The 20,848-nt window shown below is 43.3% G+C and overlaps 1 protein-coding gene across 1 annotated transcript in view; it reads right to left on the bottom strand.

The window, feature by feature from the left end:
• The window catches only part of LOC145355340 (laminin subunit beta-4-like), a 94,303-nt gene that overhangs the window by 54,251 nt on the left and 19,204 nt on the right, over positions 1 to 20,848 (bottom strand). The window contains exons 9-14 of the mRNA XM_080207296.1: positions 19,516 to 19,704; positions 18,118 to 18,297; positions 7,715 to 7,827; positions 5,767 to 5,846; positions 4,636 to 4,786; positions 3,121 to 3,249 (exon numbers count right to left, since the gene is read on the bottom strand). Coding sequence (XP_080063422.1) covers positions 3,121 to 3,249; positions 4,636 to 4,786; positions 5,767 to 5,846; positions 7,715 to 7,827; positions 18,118 to 18,297; positions 19,516 to 19,704 — 842 coding nt within the window. The remainder of the gene's footprint in view (positions 1 to 3,120; positions 3,250 to 4,635; positions 4,787 to 5,766; positions 5,847 to 7,714; positions 7,828 to 18,117; positions 18,298 to 19,515; positions 19,705 to 20,848) is intronic.

The raw sequence follows: 20,848 nt of genomic DNA, 5'->3' as shown, positions 1-20,848 counted from the left end.
TAACATATACAACAATTATCCACAAGGCCAATGTCTTAAGCATACACAAAGGAGGAATGCACGTAGTCTCACTAGGTACTCATGTTTCCAAAATAGTAGATTCTGAGCAACAAAAAAGCTTGTATATGTGTGATATTGCTTACAGATAGGATGGACGTGTGTTAACTAATTTTAACCCATTTACTTACATTTGGCCTAATATCTTTACAGTAAAGGGGAGAAGAACATGGAAGGTAGAATTTTAACCATGGCGTGTGGATCCCAACTGTGCGGAACTTGAAGTGAATGCTTTCCACTCCCTTTTTACTGGTTCCCATTTGATCCCAATAATTATTGAAAATGTTGGCAGGGAGTCACGTGTGATCACGTAACATGGGAAGCTTTTCAGTGGTGAAACATGCCATCAGCAGTGCAGCAAGTACAGGTGGGCTATAATACAGCCTCCTTGACAAAGTGTGCTTTTTAAATGTTTTTAAATAGTTCATATTACGCTGGTTTCGTTTTATTTGTTGAGACTAGCTTAGGCAGAGGTCCAAATGTATTGGCTTACCTCTTGGTTGGCATGCATTATCGTTATAGGGAAGTTAGGGACATTTCTTTAGTGTGGAAGAAGCAATGTTATGTATTTGCATTCATTCTTTATTGAATGTGCACGTTAGTGTTGTACTCGCCATGCTGTGGCACATGGCTAAACTTGCAGGCTCAGTTGGTCTTCCTTCTATGCATTGTAAAGGAAATTGTTGGAGATCACTCTCAGTGGGGATAATTGAAAGCACAGTCCTGTATGGATTCTGCCAGCTAACATCCAGAGCTGGACCCATATGCAGACAGTGTGGACATCTCCATGAAGCCCCTCATTTTCTTATTGTGACTGAGTGTACTCACTACCTCCTACCACACCCAGGACATCTTGCCCTTCCCATTTCATTTCCCCATGCTCTGGACCCTTTTATATCTCTTCCACTCCTCCATGGCTTGGACCACCTGCACAATTCTCCTCACCACTGACTCGCTCTAGCTGGCCCTGGGCTCCCAAGGATAAGCTGCCATTCTCTTGCTCCCCACCCCTGTGCCAAAGAGTTCAACAAGAAAAACTGCCAACCTCAGACACTAGTTTAAAGTTTATTTATTAGTGTCACAAGTTGGCTTACATTAACACTACAATAAAGTTACTCTGAAAATCCCCCAGTCGCCACACCTGTTCGGCTACACTGAGGGAGAATTTAGCATGGCCACTGCACCTAACCGCAGAGCTAATTGCTGCATACCACCTTTAAAGAACATGAACTGGGCGCCACAAGATTCTAATGCGCCGCTGGCTTTACCACGAAGGTAGAGTGTATTTATAACAAGTAGTTTTAATACAGTGAGTTTTCATGGCATGAGCATGTACTAAAAGTTGGAACCCATCACAGGAGGACATGAGGTCTAGTCCACCAGAAACACGCCACTGAATAAGTCTCTAAATTTGAACCCGTTGCTCCCAAAACAAAGTTCCAGCTCTTGCCCAATTAATTCTCCCTACCTGCCATGTTTCCCACTTGTGCAGGTCCCATAACACTGTCCCCTGAGAATGGGATGATGGGAGGAGAGGGGAGAAGCTGATGGTCATGGAGGAGGCATTTGAGGAGATTTTTGGAAGGGCCGTGCGAAGGAAATGGAGCAGAGCATTCCAGAGTGTAGGAATGGAGGCACTTTCTGATTGTGAGAGTAACCCCATAGCTTTCTCATGGCTGGTAACAGCAGCTTGTCTGCTGCATGCTGGGTGGTCTGAAAACAGACTCATCCTGTCGCCACTAACTGTATTCTGCTGCCGGAGAAATAAAAAAAAGGAACATTGAAAAAGAAAAATAAATGCCTAAGGGTAAATTTCTGACTTTCAGAACTTCTGGTATGCACACTTTGCAATTTTCTAAACTTTAAAATTTTAATTTATGATCAATCAGGCAAAGCATTTAAAATGGTCCTTATATTGCCAGCATATGACATATACATATAACATATGTAACACATATCTGTGAGGGGTTTGCACGTTCTCCTCATGGCTGCGTGGGTTTCCTCCAGGTGCTCTGGTTTCCTCCCACACTCCAAAGATGTGTGGGTTAGGTTGATTGGCCAATAAAATTGCTCCTTTGTGTTAGGGAGTTTAACAAGGTAAATATGGGGATTATGGGGATAGGGCGTGGTTGTGATTGTTGTCAGTGCAAACGTGATGGACTGAATGGCCTCCTTCTGCACTGTAAGGATTCTGTGATTCATATGATGTCGTTCCACAATTACTGACCCCACTGAGATGTGACTATCTGCAAATGAATGTGAATGTAGCCCAATCTATCACGCAAACCAGCCTCGCATCCATTGACTCTGTCTACACTTCCCACTGCCTCAGCAAAGCAGCCAGCATAATTAAGGACCCCACGCACCCCGGACACTCTTTCTTCCAACTTCTTCTGTCGGGAAAAAGGTACAAAACTCTGAGGTCACGTACTAACCAACTCAAGAACAGCTTCTTCCCTGCTCCCATCAGACTTATGAATGGAGCAACCTTGCATTATGTTGATCTTTCTCTACACTCAAGCTATGACTATAACACTACATTTTGCACTGTTTCCTGTCCTTCTCTATGAGTGGTATGCTTTGGCTGTGTAGCGCACAAGAAACAATACTTTTCACTATATACTAATACATGCGATAATAATAAATCAAATTAAAATGCGATGTGATTCTCATGGGCATAAAAGTTATTACTAATGAGGCACAAGGTTCGGTGCCAAATCGCATGGTGCCATAGGCGGAAATCACTTTGTTTTTTGCGCCAGACCCAACACTTTGTCATTTTTTCGTAAAATTTCACAGGCTATGAAGAATAATAGATGCCGGATAATATGCTCAATCTCAAATGTTCAAAGCCATTTGAACTCTACTTTTGTGGTCAAATGGCTAGTTTGATTCTTTTATATCCAACGTATGTGTACAGTCTCAAACATTGGATTGGTCTTTCAATCCAATTCTCACTTCTCTCTATAGAAACCCAGCAGAGGGGCTTTTCACCAATTATTCCATGAATAAGTTATGAATTTAACAACATGCGGAACACGTTGCTATTGAAACTCTGCGTACCCTCTTCCTCGGATGTCGCATATGACGTTTTGCAATCCTGTGAAGCATCAGTCTGCCATCCTCCACTCTAACATTGTAGTCTTGCCTCTGTAAATATTCATCACACAGGGGCAGAGATGTTGGCCTTACCTGAGAAAAGATCTCATTTCATTATTTAAAAAATTAAGGCGTATTGGCTGAATCGCGCCAAGTCATGTTTATAAATCTAAGAAGCAAATAACCATTATTAGTACAAATAAACCTAAGGTAAGGTTTATGCATGTCATTTGTAACTGTATCCATTTCTTTATTTAGAAAATATTTAGAAAATAGGAAATATTAGTAAAATATTATAGAATTTTTACATCAATGGTGTTGTCTGTCATGACATAATATTTTTGAATACAGCAATTCAGTGATTTGAGACAGTCTGTGCTCACAAGGAACACATTTGTGTCTATGGCACTGCCCGATGCCTGTTGGGCAGCACCAAGGCGCTCCCTGGGCATTGGCACTTTGTCCTTTGGCCTGTGCCAGGGGCCCAGGCTGGCACTGCCAAAGTGGCAATGCCCAGGGAGTAACCTCACCTCCAGTGCTCGACCCTGTGGGGAACCTTGATGGCCCTCTTTCACTCCAGCTCTGCGCAAGCGGGATGCTATACTAAACCCTGCTGGAGTGAACCTCTCCTGATGGGGGCGGGGGGCGGCAGGGGGAGAGGCTACTGGGCCCAGAGATTTCAGTCCCGGGTCCACTAACGAGACTGAAAAGAGATGGAGATGCGCATCGACATAAATTATGCAGATCTGCATCAGAAATTGGCACAGAGCTGCTGGAGGTACGCGGAGGCTGTGACGCCCAATAGGAAGCCTGCAAAACAGCCTCTGCTAGAGTCTCCTGGCCCGCTGCGTTACAAAAGCAGCACAGCACGATGGGAGAATCGCCCGATGTTTGGTGAGCCACTCAAAATTATCTTTCACAATGTTTTGATCTTTCATGATCTCTGCAAAGTTGCAGTTGTCTAACTCTGGGTTCGAGTCCCACACCAGGACGGTTTGGGCCAAGGAAGGTGCTCTTTAACATGACCAAACAGATTGAGTATCAACCTGCAAAATCCTTCCAACACATCAATGGCTGGTGGTCAGAACATGACAGACTCCTGGTCAGCCATGCTTAATGCAGGATGATGATGCCCCTCAAGCTATAAGCCTTTGGTGATAGACTAGCAACATGTTCTGGGGGCCGAAAATGCCTCACTCTGAGAATAGATGAAAGTCTGTCTTGTACAGGAAGAGAAACAAAAAAGGGCTCCCACTAACAGTTTAATGCCTGCAATTTATTCACTTTAATGGGGGCCTAGAGGCTGATTTGGAACTGGATCAGAATTGACAAAGTGTGATTAATATTCAGCCTGTGACATTACTATGTGGCTCCAATACATTTAGGTGACAGTGAAAGCATTCAAGCAAGCACGGCTAAAATTCACAAGGGCCTTATTTAAAAAGTGCAAACGAAAGAAAGGTTTTCAGAGATACCGACCAAAGCACCGCTATTCCCTAGCTGCTCTGCAAGTTCAGCTTCATACAAATAGTAATCCAATGGAGCAAAGAAGTAACCTGGAGCCGGTTCGTTACATTGGCGGTTGATAATGTTGGGGAGACACCGACATTGTCCATTGTGGGAGGAACAACTGCAAAATATAGACAACACATTTTCAAATAACTGCACTGAACAGCAAATGGCAGCACAATGCTGCAGTATAATGCTCTCGCCTACTCAGAATATTGCCTGCCACATAAACTCCCTACCATTCTTCTTCATGAAGACCTTTGAACAACAGTTCAGAAGATTCTTCACTGCGAGCATTTCGGACAGGGAGACGTGACTTTGTAAAGATAATTGTAATTGTTCAAAAATCTATTCTGTATTCCAGTTAAGAAAACAAAATTAAATCATTTATTTCAAGTCATAATTCTTAATTAATGCCAAAGAAGCCAAAAGCAGACAAGCACAAATTGTTTGAAGTTTTACATATTCTGGTGGCTAAATTGGAGGAACTATTAACTTCACCTTAGAGTCAGGAGGGATTATATGAGAAACATGGACAGAATGGATAAGGAGCAGTTGTTCTCCTTAGTTGAAGGGTCAGTCACGAGGGGACATGGGTTCAAGGCGAGGGGCAGGAGGTTTAGGGGTGATGTGAGGAAAAAAGTGCAAACAACATATAATACATTTTACCCAGTGGGTGGTGACGGTCTGGGATGTGCAGTCTGGGAGAGCGGTAGAGCTGGGCTGCTTCACACTGGATGAGCACTTGGCACATCATAAATAACAATCAAGACAATGGGCCAAGTGCTGACAGATGGGATTAGATAGGGGTTCAAGTGTTTCTAATGTGTAGGTGCAGACTTGATGGGCCTAAGGGCCTCTTCTGCCCTATGTGATTCTATGATTCAATTCTTTCACTGATCAACAAGAACCTGTTGACATTTGGCCTTCGTGGTTTTTTTTTTCATTCTAACAAATCTCCAATGATAGGGCTCAAAGTAAATCAAAAGATGAACCAGTTTATAATGAGGTGAATGCTATACTTTGTAATATGCATAATATGTTCAGATAAAGTTGTGTTTAACACACTCCTTTAAGGCCAAAACTGACAATTATACTTACAGATTATCATAGGCCCCTCCAATGTCACAATCACAGGGGGAACAACCATGGATACTGGTTCCAAGGCCCCAGTAGCTTGGCTGTAACAAAATATAGTAACACAATTAGAAGTAATATTGCAATAATTTCAAAAAATGATAGAATGCAATGACCACCTTCAGTCAGGTACGTTGACCATATGATTGCTCTTCATGTGCGAACTACGGTAATAAGCACTAGAAAGTCATCTAATAGATGATATCTGGGGGTTGATGTTGTAATGTTAATGTCACTGGATGAGGGTGGCACAGAGGCATAGTGGCCTACTGCCTCACAATGCCAGGGAACTGGATTCAATTTCCAGCTTGGGTCATAGTCTGTGCAAAGTCTGCATGTTTTCCCCACGTGTGCATGGGTTTCCTCCGGGCGCTCTGGTTCCCTCCCACAGTCTGAAAGACGTGCTGGTTAGGTGCATTGGCCAAGCTAAATTCTCCCTCAGTGTACCTGAACAGGCACTGGAGTATGACAACCATGGGATTTTTACAGTAACTCCATTCCAGTGTTAACGTAAGCCTACTTGTAGACACTAATGAATAAACTTTAAACTTTAAAACTTAGTAACTCTGAGCCCCACAGGCTGGGGTACAAGTGTCCCCATGGCAGCTGGATGGAATTTAAATTCAACTAATAAATCTGAAATATAAAGCTAGTCTTAGTAATGGTGACTGTGAAACTTTCATTGATTGATGTAAAAAAAAACTATCTAGTTGGTTCATGTCCTTTAGGGAAGGAAATCTGCCATCCTTTCCTGGTCTGACCTACACATGACTCCAAAGCTACAACAATGTGGTTGACTCCTAACTGCCCTCTGAAATTGTCTAGCAGCCACTCAGCAATTAGGGACGGGCACCTATACTGACCCCAGCTGAGCCTGGTGCCGCACTCACCAAACATCCCAGCTGAAGCTGGAATTTTCACCGAACCTCCCTTTATCTTACTAGTCCAGGGCTATTGAAACCGACTGCAGATTCTTCCCACCTACTGGGTCCTTTGTTTGGTGTACTTGTTTTAGTTAGCTAGAGATTGAACCCTGGCATTTCTCTTTTCATTCACTCATTGACTCTGAGATTAGGCAGTTGAGCTGCTCCCAAGTATCTAACTGTTGCTTTGCAGCTGAATCCCTCACTGAACTCAAATTATCTTCTCATTATGGAGCAGATGAGGTCTGTCTCACTGTAAAGTTATGGAGCTTGAAAGTCAGCGAGGCCTGAACTTGGACTGATAGTCTGCCAGAGAAGGCAGAATTTGTGCCTGAGCACATTTCTGTCCTGCCTAGCCTCTGCTCCAAGCAGTGAGGGTTGTGGGACCAGTGGATATGTTTTTTACCCCCTCCGCATATCAATGGAAAGAGTCTTGAGGAGTTCCTAGTCAACTCAACCCTTGGAATGTCCCTGTTTTGCCTTTGTAAGATCGAGACTGACTGAGACTGAGAACTAACATGGGATCTATTGATGTTCTTGGAAGAGCCCCAAAAAATTAATCAATTACAGAGCAGAATAATTTTTAAAAGTGTCAGCGAGCTCTCATTGGAGCATTTACAGAATTTTTTGCCCTGCTTCTCTTTGCCCCTTCCTGATCTTTCACAAGGGCAGTTAAGGATGAGCTACAAGTGCTGGCCTTACCTGCGACACTTGCATTCCATTAAAGAAAAACAGAGACAACCCTCTAGCCTGCCACTTGGGGTGCCTGTTAACAGATCAGGGTAGTTGTCTCTGATGTGCTGGTCATCTAAATGAACCAATCCCTGTAATTCTGCTTTGCTCATGAGGGTTGGTTTCCATTTCCATGGTTGTGGCTGAGAGTTCTGCTCCGATTGGACATTCAGCTTGTTGTGAAGTTTTTTTCCACACTGTACAGTGATGAATGTTTGAAGGTATTTAATAGGGTGAAGGATTGTAACATGACATACCAGACACTGTTGACAGTTTCTCCCAGTGACATATTGGTGGCAGTGACATTCCCCAGTGATTGGGTCACAAACAGATTGTGCGGACATGCTGCCACGTGAATCACATCGACAACCTGAAAGAAAACATTCCAAATCAGTTTGTTTGTGGAAGATTAATAATCTGCATCAAAAATCTTGTAAAACAGCATCTACTGGGTCCACAATTAGTTCTCATTTGATTGATGTCCTCCACTCTACTCCCACTTCTAATCTTAGGTGTCTCCCGCCTCCTCCATCATTGAAGTAGCCTCCAACAAGCTAAATTCTCTCTCAATGGGACAGATTTTAATAACATGGCCACCCATTGTTGTCACCATGAGGCCTGTGCTATGTTGAGGCCTCGGTTTTGTTCCCATGACACCAGCAAACAGCTGGCACCGAGCGGGTCTCCCCACAGCAGCGCATTGATTGCAGAAAAGAGGAGAGAAAATCACCTGACTCTTACACCGAGCCAACCAATAATTGCAGCATTGGGCGAGGGAAGCAATTGGCAGCAAGGCCCAGGACATGTTGAAAGCACTCCACATGAGTAAAATAGGAACATGTTTTTCTGTTTATGGAAGAGCTTCCAGCAATCCCTCTAAGGATCATTCAACATCTGGTATAAATCAGCATAGCATCTGCAGAACACATTTCACCCATTTGTACCTCAGAATTACAGTTGGGATGTTATGGACATCGTGGAACTTTGTTTGCATATTATCAGAAACGGATTGGCACTGCAGACACCCTTCTCATAACCCTACCTATGATGATGGGAGCCAGGGTGCCAATATCAATGGATGGCAAGTGACTCAACACCATTTTCAGGCTTCTGCCAGTTTACTTAAGTCAGGCTGAGCAAGTTGCAATCAGCCCTGACAACTCAACTCCTAACCCCAATCGATGACTTGAACATTGCTCCTGTAATTTGTGGCTGTTCTACCACCTCCCAACCATTCTTGATCAGGATACAGAGGAATTCTGTTAACTGTTAGGTAATGCATCTCCCTGCTCCAGTGTCTTACAATTAAAAGAAAATGTGGCCTCTGTTTTAATGGCACCATTCTTCATCCTTTTAAATATCGCATCTAACTGCCTCACCTTGGTTCTGAGAAAGCGTGTGTGTTTGCCAGTGTGGGGGTGGCAGTAAATGAAGATTATACGTATCTAATGCAATAGATCAAAGCTAAGGTTAACAGGCTATGCTGATTGTTAAACACAAAAATTTGTCCTCGCTAAAGAGAGAAGGAGATCTTATACTCCATTGAATATTCAATTATTTCCTTCTAAAGTACCATGGTCTCAGGACAAATTGACTCTTGTAAATTTGCACTGGCTGGAAACTCACTGCCTACAGAGATGGTGGAGGCAATGATGATCAATGATTTCAAAAGGAAATTGGATGTGCATTGAGAGAAATTACTAGGCTGGTTATTTGGGGAGTGTAACTGACCGGATTGGTTGACAGAGGGCCAGCACGGACTCAGTGGGCTGAATGACCTCCTTTTGTGACCATTGCCTTAATGGAAGGGCATCATGGTGGCACAGTGGTTAGTGCCTCACAGTGCCAGGGACCTGGGTTCAATTCTCAGTTGGGTCACTGTCTGTGTGGAGTTTGCACATTCTCCCAATGTCAGCGTGAGCTTTTCCTGGGTGCTCTGGTTTCCTCCCACAGTCCAAAGATGTGTGGGTTAGGTTGATTGGCTATGCTAATTGCCCCTTAGTGTTGGGAGATTAGCAGGGTAAATACGTTTGGTTACAGGGAAAGGGCCTGGGTGGGATGTTGTCAGTGCAGGCTTGATGGGCCAAATGGCCTCCTTCTGCACTGTAGGGATTCTATGATTCTATGATCATGCTGTCACTGATACCATCCACCCACGGGTGAAATTAATTAAAAACTTAAAAGAAATTTCAGCAGAAGTCAAGATGATAATTGCAGAGAAAATAAATTTTCCCCAGACATCCACAAGGTGGTGCTCAGATCAAGCTGATGTATGAAGTATTATTCATTCCATACTAAACAAAGAAACTGCCTTGAAAATGGTCACAGAATTAGAGACACTGGGGCACACATTGGTAGAAACTTAAAATAGTGGCAGTGAGGCTCAATTTTGGGGCCAATGCCTGGCAAAGATCCATTCAAAATTCTGTCCTGAAATTGGGCCCGGCCAACTTTCATGCATCCCAAGTCCACTGGCATTGAAGCCTCCTTCAGGAATAGGGTTGCCAACCCTCCAGGGTTGACCTGGAGTCCCCAGGAATTCAGGAGAAATCTCCAGTATGTGTGCAACTGTGGAGAAATATCATTGGGACATTAAAAATGATTGATTTTTTTTTCTCCTCATTATCTTTGAATATTTCTCTTTACCACATATAAAAAATATTGGCAATGGGGGGGAAAGAAAAGGCTGTTTGGCTGACAGTTGAGGATTATCCAATTGGGTAATGATCTTTGTGCTTTGCGATTGGTGTAGGAAGGCAGTGCATCACAAGGATGGATGTCTTGGCCAACGAATGGCTGGAGCGGGGGTGGAGGTGTGGGGGGGTGGGGGGGCGCAAGTCATATGATGAAACCTCCAGGAATACGTTTAATCGCAGTTGGCAAACGCGTTCAGGACATTTCAGTGGAAGTTGGGTTGCCCTGAATGAAGCAAGTATGAGCTCGCCTCTGCTGAGGTTTCCTACACTTGGATTGTGGCCTAATAGCCAACATTCGCCATCGAATCGAGTACTTAAATTTGCTTGGAGCTAAAAGGAGAGTGAAGACTCTGCAACATTCTCAGCAGTTGTAACCACCTGTCTAAAGAATTATGGGTGAGTTGCCCATGCTGTTAGTGCAATTAGCGGGCCAGCTCCATCAGAGATGTTGGTGCTGCTGAGGCAGATCTGAGAACATGAGTGCCCTCAGAGGCACAAAGTTAAACTAAAATTTCAGAGGTGGCTAGCAGGCAGGTCTGTCAGAGTGGGGAGGAAACTCCTGTGGCAAATGCATTTCAGCCACGGGTGCTACCAGTGGCTCCCTCTTTAGGGGATGCAGCCTTTGGTTTTGATGGGCCCTGATGCCTGCTTCAAGAAGGCCATGACTCCATGGAGCTGGCAGTCTCCACTAAAGCCTGGGGAGTTGAGGGGGGGTGGTGGAAGTGGAGTATCAGTGACCAGCACTGCTGCCTCACGGCGCCAGGGACCTGGGTTCAATTCCGGCCTCGGGTCACTGTCTGTGTGGAATTTGCATGTTCTCCCCATGTCTGCATGGGTTTCCTCCGGGTGCTCTCGTTTCCTCCCACAGTCCAAAGATGTGCGGGTTAGGTTGATTGGCTATGCTAAATTGCCCCTTAGTATTAGGGAGATTAGCAGGGTATGTGGGGTTACAAGAATAGGGCCTGGGTGGGATTGTAGTCGGTGCCGACTTGATGGGCCAAACGGCCTCCTTGTGCACTGTAAGGATTCTCTATGATTGCTCCAGCACTGGCAAAATGGCAGAGGACTGATAGAATCTAACTGGGGCCTTAAGTTTGCAAATTGACTGCTCTCCACTGTTCAGTCAGCAGCTGATCCTTTTTTTTTATTCCTTGGATATGTGTGTCGCTGGCTGAGCCAGCATTTATTGTCCATCCTTGAGGGCATTTTAACAATCTACCACATTGCTGTGGCTCTGCAGTCACATGTAGGCCAGACTAGGCAAGGACGGCAGCATTCTTTCCCTAAAGGGCATTTATGAACGAGTTGGGTTTTTTGTGGCAATTATTTCACAGTCATCTTCAGATTTATAATTCCAGATTTTTACTGAATTCAAATTACACCAACTGCCATGATGGGATTCGAACCCAGGTCCTCCAGAGCATTACCTTGCGGTCTCTGGGTTACTAACCCAGCGACTATACCACCAAGCAATTGCCTTCCCACATTGCATTAAGAAACTTTCCTTGTGGCAGGAATGCCACAGGAAGAGCATCAAAGCATCTCCCTTGTTATCTCCACCCATGCTCCTTGGCCACAAGCTAGGAAAATTCATTTTAAAGTGTCAGAACGTATGATTGAATTTACATACATTGACACCTCTAGTGTCAACTAACAAGCATTCCTTTAAATGCTGTCAAACTTCCATTTAATCTGGTTATGTTTCATTAACTTCATGACATTGTGGCCTAGAAATTCCTGCTCCTGTCTTTTGATGGTTGGCTGCCTTAGGGAAAACCAATATTGCGGAAGGCATGTCATGCAGATGTTCAGTCCTTATGTTCAAATGCAAAAATCTTATACCAGTGTCAAAGCCCTAGCTGCCTTTTTGTTTTACCTACATCAGTATCCTGGGTCGTGTACTTCATGTTCACAATGAGTGGTCTTGTTGCTGTCTAGTAATCTGGAGACTCAGGCTATTGTTCTGGATTCAAATCCCACCACTGCAAGGAGTGGAATTTGAATTTAATAAACAAATTTGGAACTGAAAGTCTGATGTTGACCATTGTCATAAAAACCCATCAGAGAAGGAAATCTGCCATCCTTACCCCGTCTAGCCTACACGTGACTCCAGATCCACAGCAATGTGATTGACTTTTAAATACCCTGTGAAGTGGCCACTCATTTGTATTAAACTGCTGTGAAGCCTACAAAAGGGAACAAAATGAATCACTGGCATTGATCTAGGCACCAGAAATGACAATGGCTAACCCAGCCCTGTCAGCTCTACAAAGTTCATCTTTCTGGAAACTGCCTCACAGACTAGTTAAACAACATCCTGACGTAATAATACTGGCGGAATCATACTTTGCGGACAGTATCCCACCAGCAGGGCAGACCCTCTGTCAGGACAGAGTTGTCCTGGCGAGTCCTCACCAACAATTCCGGGCTCCATGATGTCTCAAGACATCAGAACAGAAATACGCACAGAAACCTCCCTATGATTATCATGTATTGCTCTCCCCCACCCAGCCTCCCCTCTCCCCCTCCACCTCTCAGCTGGTGAGTCAGTACCCCTCCATATTGAACAGCGCCTGGAGGAGGCATTGAGAGTGGCAAAGGAGGTACCCTAAGTGAGAGACTTCAAAGAGTATCACCAAGCGTGGCTCAGTAGCAGCAGTAGCGACCGAGCTGGCCAAGTCCTCAAGGACATCGCTGCTGGAGTGGGTCTGCAGCAGGTGATGGAACCAACAAGAGGGAAAAACATACTTGATCTTGTCTTCACCAACCTGCATGCCACAGCAGCATCTGTCCATGACAGTATCGGTGGGAGTGATCACCGCAAAACCATTCCTACTTTCACAGCGAGGACACTCTCCATCGTGTTTTGTGGCACTACCACAAAAGGGATCGATTTTGAATGGATCTAGCAATTAAAGACTGTGCAGCCAGGAAGCACTGTGGACCTGGCGAAGCAACAATGCAGGACCATTTGCATGCTGAACAACATAAGCAACCAAGTGATAGCCCAGGCTAAGCGATCCAATAAATAATCAGTCAAATCTCTCTGCAGTCCTCTCGCATCCAGCTATGAATAGTGGTAGACAATTAAACCACTCATTGGAGGAAGAGGTTCCACAAATATTCCCTCCTCAATGTTGGGGACCCCACTGCAAAAGAAGAGGTTGAGACATTTGCGACAGCCTTCAGCCAGTGGTCCCCAGCATCAGAGAAGTCAGTCTTCAGTAAATACATTCACTCCACGTGATATTAAGAAATGGCTGAAGGCACTCAGTACTGCAAAGCCTATGAGCCCTGACAACAATGCTGAAGACTTGTGTTCCAGAACTTGCTGCACCCCTAGCCAAGCTGTTCCAGTAAAATAATCCCGATCAAGACAAACTTGTATGATATGTCAACTAGAAATTCTAAAAATAATGACAGCCCAATGGTTATTGCCCAAGGGCATAGGAGGTCATTGACAGCTGCAATCTCCAAGGTAGCTGCAACCTGTTCAAGCTTGCAACCAGGGCCATGATAAGATTTGTTATTGAAATCACCTGTTTTTAATTCATTCAAGGGATGTAGGTATCACTGGCCTAGCCAGCATTCATTACCCGTCCTAAAATGCTCTTGAGAAGGTGGGCTCATTGCCAGATAGTTGCCAGTGGCACCTACCTGGTAATGTGGAGATTTGCCCAGGTTTGTCCTGTACACAAAAAGCAGGACAAATCCAACCTGGCCAATTACAGCCCCATCAGTCTGCTGATCATCAGAAAGGTGATGGAAGGGGTCAACAACAGTGCTACCACACAGCACTTGTTTAGCAATAAGCTACTTGCTGCTGCTCACTTTGGGTTTTATAAGGGTCAGTCAGCTTCTGTTCTCATTACAGTTCTCATTCCCTGTTTCCAAACAGGGAAAAAAAAGCTGAACTCTAGAAGCGAAGTGAGAATGACTGCCCTTGATATCAAGGCCACATTTGATTGAGTGTGGCATCAAGGAGCCCCAGCAAAACTGGAGTCAATGGGAATCGGGGGAAACTCTCCACTGGTTGTGCTGATATCTAAGACAAAAGAAGATAGTTGTGGTTGTTGGAGGTTAGTCATTTCAGTTTCAGGGCATCACTGCAGGAGTTCCTCAGGGTAGTGCCCCAAGCCTGTCCATCTTTCGCTTCCTTCCATCATGCCAGATGTGGAGATGTTCACTGATGACTGCACAATGTTCAGCACCATTTGTGATTCCTCAGATACTGATGCAGTTCATGTCCAAATGTAGCAAGATTAGATAATATCCAGGCTTGGATTGACAAGTGGCAAGCAATATTCGCTATACAAAAGTGCTGGGTAATGACCATCTCCAGCAAGGGAGAATCTAACTATTGCCCCTTGACATTCATTGGCGCTATGATCACTGAATCCCCCACTATCAACAACGGGTTACCATTGGCCAGAAACTGAATTGGACCAGCCACATAAATACTGTGGCAACAATAGTAGATCAGAAGTGAGGAATCCTGTGGCAAAATACTCAATTCCTGACTCTCCAAAGCTTGTTCACCCTCTACAAAACACAAGTCAGGAATGTGATGGGATACTCTTCACTTGCCTGGATGAGTACAGCTCCAACAACACTCAAGCAACTAGGCATCACCCTGGACAGAGTAGCCCACTTGACTGGCATCCCTTCCACAAACATTCACAGCCCCCACTACTGACAATCAGTGACAACCATGTGTACTGTCTACAAGATACACTGCAGGAACTCACCAAGGTGCCTTAGATAGCACCTTCCAAACCCATGACTACTACCACCTGGAAGGACAAGAGCAGCAGATACCTGGGAACACCACTACATGGAGGCTCTCCTCCAAGTCACTCAAGATCCTGTCTTGGAAATATATCCTTCCTTCATTGTCACTGGGTCAAAATCCTGAAAATCCCTCTCTATCAGCACTGTGTGTGTATCTACAGCACGTGGACTGCAGCTGTTCAAGGAGACAATTCACCACCACCTTCTCAACGGCATTTAAAGATGGATAATGAATACTGCCCGGGCCAGTGATGCCCAAATTCTGTGAACGAATTAAAAAAGGTGATTTCAATAACAAATCTTAACATGAACCTGGTTGCAAGCTTGAACAGGTTGCAGCTACCTTGGAGATTCTAGCTGTCAATGACCTTCTTTGCCCTTGGAATACAATTATTGGGTTGTCATTATTTTTAGAATTTCTAGTTGACAGATAATACTACAGTTTGCTTTGACTGGGCTTGTTGTCAGAACATGTGATTAATTTTTTTGCCTAAGCTTGTTACCACGTTACGCTGTTGAGGTATCCAATGATCTTATCATACCTTCTCTTTGCATGGAGGTCAATTTTGGTCACGTATAACAATATCATACTGGTGTACTGGAAAGTGCTCATTCTGCAGAGTGGATGGTTGGGCAAGTTGTTGCATTGGAGAAATCGAATCTTGAGGTAACGGATGCATGGTGAGAGATTCTAAAACTAGTAAGCTGAGGCAGAGCCAGAAATGGGAGATGTTACAGAGGTGGAAGTCACCAGTCTTAGGGATGGAGAGGATATGTGTTTGGAAGCTCCACACAGGGCCAGATAGGGCAGGCAGTTTGCAAGTAGCCTGGTTCTGCCTCAGACAGTGGGTAGCGAGAAGGATGCAATTAGTGGCTAGGGAATGGAGGTTGTGATGGGGCCTCATAGACAGGAAGCAATAAAATCTATAGGACAATGGGGAAAAGAAAGGGCTGCAAACTCATTGAGGAAAAGAAGGAGTTGTATTTATAGATTGCCTTTAATGACTTCACAGTCAATTGCTTACTTTTGAACTGTATATAGTGTTGTAATAAGACCATAAGACATAGGAGCAGAATTAGGCCACTCGGCCCATCAAGTCTGCTCTGCTATTCAATCGTGGCTGACATTTTGCTCATCCCCATTCTTCTGCCTTTTCCCCATTACCCTTGATCCCCTCATTAATCAAGAACCTATCTATCTCTGAGTGTCTTTAAGACAATGACCTGGTCTCCACAGCCTTCTGCATCAAAGAGGTTCACAAATTCACTCTCTGGCTGAAGAAATTCCCCCTCATCTCTGCTTTAAAGGATTATCCCTTTAGGCTGAGGTTGTGCCCTCTGGTTCTAGTTTTTCCTTCCAGTGGAAACATCCTCTCCACGTCCACTCTATCCAGGCCTCACAGTATCCTGTAAGTTTCAGTAAGATACCCCCTCATCCTTCTAAACTCCAACGAGTACAGACCCAGAGTCCTCAACCGTTCCTCATACAACAAGCACTTCATTCCAGGGATCATTCTTGTGAACCGCCTCCAGATGCTTTCCAAGGCCAGCACATCCTTCCTTAGATACGGGGCCCAAAACTGCTCATAGTACTCCAAGTGGGGTCTGACCAGAGTCTTATACAGCCTCAGAAGTACATCCCTGCTCTTGTATTCTAGCCCTCTCAACATGAATGCTAACATTGCATTTGCCTTCCTAACTACCTGCACGTTAACCTTAAGAATCTTGAACAATGACTGTCAAGTCCCTTTGTGTTTCTGATTTTCCCATTTAGAAAATGGTTTATGCCTCCATTCTTCCTTCCAAAGTGCATAAACTCACTCTTTTCCACATTGTATTCCAACTGCCCACTCCCCTAACCTGTCCAAGTCCTTCTGCAGCCCCCCTGCTTTCTCAATACTCTCAACATATCTTTGTATCATCTGCAAGCTTAGCAATAGTGCCTTCAGTTCCTCCCAGCATTGACCCATGAGGCAAACCACTAGTCACCAGCTGCCATCCTGGAAAAGACCCCTTTATCCCCACTCTCTGCCTTTTGCCAGTCAGCCAATTCTCTATCCATGCCAGGATCTTACCCTTAACACCATGGGCTCTTATTTAACAATCTCCTATGCGGCACTTCCTCAAAAACCTTCTGGAAATCTAAATAAATCATGTCCACTGGTTCTCCTTTATCTAACTTCCTTGTTACCCCCTCAAAGAAATCTAACAGATTTGTCAGACATGAGCTCCCCTTGACAAAGCCATGCTGAGCCAGTCCTACTTTATCATGCACTTCCAAGTACACTGCAGTCTCATCTTTAATCATGGACTCTAGAATCTTGTTAATGAATGAAGTCAGACTAACCAGCCTATAATTTCCTGTCTGCTGCCTCCCTCCCTTCTTAAACAGCGACGTTACAATAGCTGCTTTGCAGTCCCTCCCTGCCTTTAGTGATACCTGAAAGATCACTATCAATGCCTCCATAATTTCCTCAGCTATCTCTTTTAGAACCCTGAGGTGTAGTCCATCTGGTCCAAGTGATTTATCCGTCTTCAGGCCTTTCATTTTCCCCAGAATCTTCTCCTTAGTGATGGCCAATACACTCATCTGTGCCCCCTGATTCTCCTGGAGCTCTGGCATTCCACGGGTGTGTTCCACAATGAAGACTGATGCAAAGTGACTATTCAGTTCCTCTGCCATTGCTTTGTTTCTTATTATTACTTCTCCAGCCTTATTTTCCAGTGGTCAGTGATGTTGAATACACGACAGTCAATTTATACGCAGCACAATTCCACAAGCAGCAATATGATAATGACCAAACAATCTGATTTACTCCCCTTCATTGAGGGATTGGGAATTCCTGTGCATGAGTTAAAAATAACACTACGTGATCCTTTACCTCGACCTGGATGGGCAGATTTAACATCCCATCTGAAAGAAAGCACCCCGATTCCTTCTGTATTGCCCTTGTGTGCTAGCCTAGATTATGTGCTCAAGTAACTGGGCTGCAATCCAATCCCACAAACCTTTTGATTCAGAGGTAACCATGATTGGCAGTATTTATTAAAAATATATGCATGTGGATTATGTATTACAAAGAAATTAAACATGTTAAGATTCGATAAGAGCAAAATATAGATATTCCCATAAACAATAGAAAGGTTAATCTCATTCTTTAGTTTATACGCACGTTCACATCCATCAGGGTTTTTAGCACTTAGTCCAAAGAAATCAGACTTGCACTGGTCACATCTTGCACCTTCGACATTTCTCTTACAAATGCAGCGGCCAGCAACTGTATGGAGACCCGGGTCTGAGTGACTTTCACACATTCCATTGTTCAGCGAGCCATTAGGATCACAGTTACAGGCTAAGGATCAAAGAATAGGGTCATAGATTAAAGTGCAGTCTAAATACTGGAACAAGATCAGATAGACCTGTTTCTGACATGACTTCAGAGACTAGCTTGAGTGCATTTGAAGTTGCAAATGAGGTCTTAATCAAATTATTATACTAATCACCTGTTTTTGGTTAGCAAACTAAGGTGATCTAGAAATTTCCATCTTTAGAAGTAATGATACAGTTGTGCCTGTGATTAATCACTTCCTTGTATTTTTTCATCTTAAAAAAATGGAACTGTCCAATTAAGAAATCAGAGAGAACTCTTCTTTGGCTATTTATTAAAAAAGATGCATAATTATATGTGAGATGTAACCAAATATTCTAGGATCAAATTTATTATTCTTGGAAAGGAAAGTTGTGTGTTCTCGACCATGTCTTTAAGACTTTGAGTAAGGCGAAGGTGTTTTCTCAACTGAAACATTTAGAAAAACTCCACATTATATTCTTTTAAGCAAGCACCTTTATTACAATTATTATTCTTAATAAAATTGAACTGAAGTTTATTCTGATAAATTCATTCGTATCCTTTTCAATCATTGTGCTAGGATAATGTTTTGAAGTTTGGGTTCATGGCATTATTAAGGATTGTTTTGCAAAGATCCATTTACAAAGTCCTAACAATTGGAAGTAGTGTTGGATGCAAAACTTAAGTATACAAGGATTGACTCAATAATCTTTTTATCTTCATTGAAAGAGAAAGAAAAAAGGACATCATTTGCCTACTGAGAAAACAATGTACTCTGTGTTATCCTTTATTAATATGCCTATTTTGAACATTCATTTTAATTACATTTAATTTTTAAATACCACACATTTAGTAACACAATAGTTTCAAAAATGTCTTATGCAGCAGTGAAAGGCTTTTGATTTTACTCTGTCTAGAGAGATCAGGCTATGCAAACTTCATGCAGTTGTAACATGTCAAGCTCTGCTTTGAAAAATAGCTTTTAAGAACTTCTGCATAGTTAAAAATCTAGGTGTGAAGAGAAAATTGCACAATGATTGCGCAAGTCATGCTATGCTGAAACTGAACTTAATTACGACAACTTCAATCTCTTCATATGAATGGAATGTATTTTTTTCATCACTGATTGTAGTTGCCTTTAAATCTTACACATTAATATATAATAGAGCGGAAACTGGACACTTTGGCTTAGTTCACAAGATAGAAACAAAGCAAACTTACGGATGCATGCAAATGGGTCAGAAATCATTCTCCTAGGATCCTGGTAGAAGAAGGGCTTGCACTGGTCACAGTTTTGACCCATTGTGTTATGTTGACATTCCTCACAAACCCCACCACTGACCTCTCCACTGGCTAGGTACACTGCCATGTCAAAATGGCATCTGTCAGAGTGTCCGTTGCAGTTACATCCTGTAAAAGGAAGAAGAATTAATCGCCATTTGAAAAAAACGATATGGAAACAATTAACCAGTGACCATCTGCATCTGGCAGTCGAGTTAAAACACATTTATTGCATTAAAATATTTGAAGAAGCAAACAAAAGAAAACAATTTAAACTTGTAGCAATAGGAGTTCCCCTACAGTTTTTTAAGAAGAACCCTGGAATCTTACACATGCATTTGCAAGAGTAGACAGGTCCTGGGTTTCATGTCTCATCCAAGAGCATTCATAAACAGTGAAGTACTTTTAAAATTAAACTTTTCTTTGAAGAATGAGGACACTAATAGGGATAGTTTAAAAACTTGTTAATGTATTTTTAAAAATTTAATTTAATAAAACTGATTACATCAATGAAATTGGTAAATTGTTCTGTTTCATGTTGTAAAAACATTTTCCAATTGTTTAATATCAGGTTACTCACAGATCAGATCCCCTGATTGAAAATGCTTCTATTTTGTGATAAACCCATTTTCAGCTGCATCAGTAAAACCTTTTACTAAAACCACATTCATAGACTTAAAACTCTAAAATATATCAAACAACGTTTCTAATGCAAAAGACCTTAAAAAATTATTTTAGAACGTTCCTCAATTATGTTGCTTCATGGAAAATGCTGGTGTGGACTTCTGTTCCTGAGGCGGATGTGCTGAGTTGGGAAACTTCCTAACCTCCTCAGGAAAACATGCCTCAATAAGGGGTAAGGGGATCTTTGTTCCGGGATGAGGTAGGTGCTGGTGTTGAGTCCACCGCTGTGTCCCTGGAAACAGTTTGGTTGCAACCACAGGGGCTGCCAGCTGTTGGCTGTTGTTGACCCTATAGCCCTCAACCCTCACACTGCCACTCGCTTGGCTTCACACATGTCCCCGTGGCTCTTCATTATCTCCATGACAGTGTATGCTTCCCCAACTTTTAATGCCTCAATGCTAAATTATGCTGACTCATGCCAACACATGAGTCATCCAAATAGCCCTTATAGTTCGTATGCCACCTTAGTGCAAATGCATAACAACACATGATGTCTCATTTATCCTCATTGACCCTTATAGCCTTGATGCCAGCTTAGCATCAACTCAGGCCAACACATGCCTCCAGCCCACCACCATTTTCGCTTACA

The sequence above is a fragment of the Carcharhinus amblyrhynchos genome, chromosome 19 (assembly GCF_965287045.1).
Source record: "Carcharhinus amblyrhynchos chromosome 19, sCarAmb.v2.hapA, whole genome shotgun sequence".
NCBI classification, from domain to species: Eukaryota; Metazoa; Chordata; class Chondrichthyes; order Carcharhiniformes; family Carcharhinidae; genus Carcharhinus; species Carcharhinus amblyrhynchos.
Note: the sequence above shows the minus strand (reverse complement) of the source record. Positions and strands in the feature narration are given on the sequence as shown.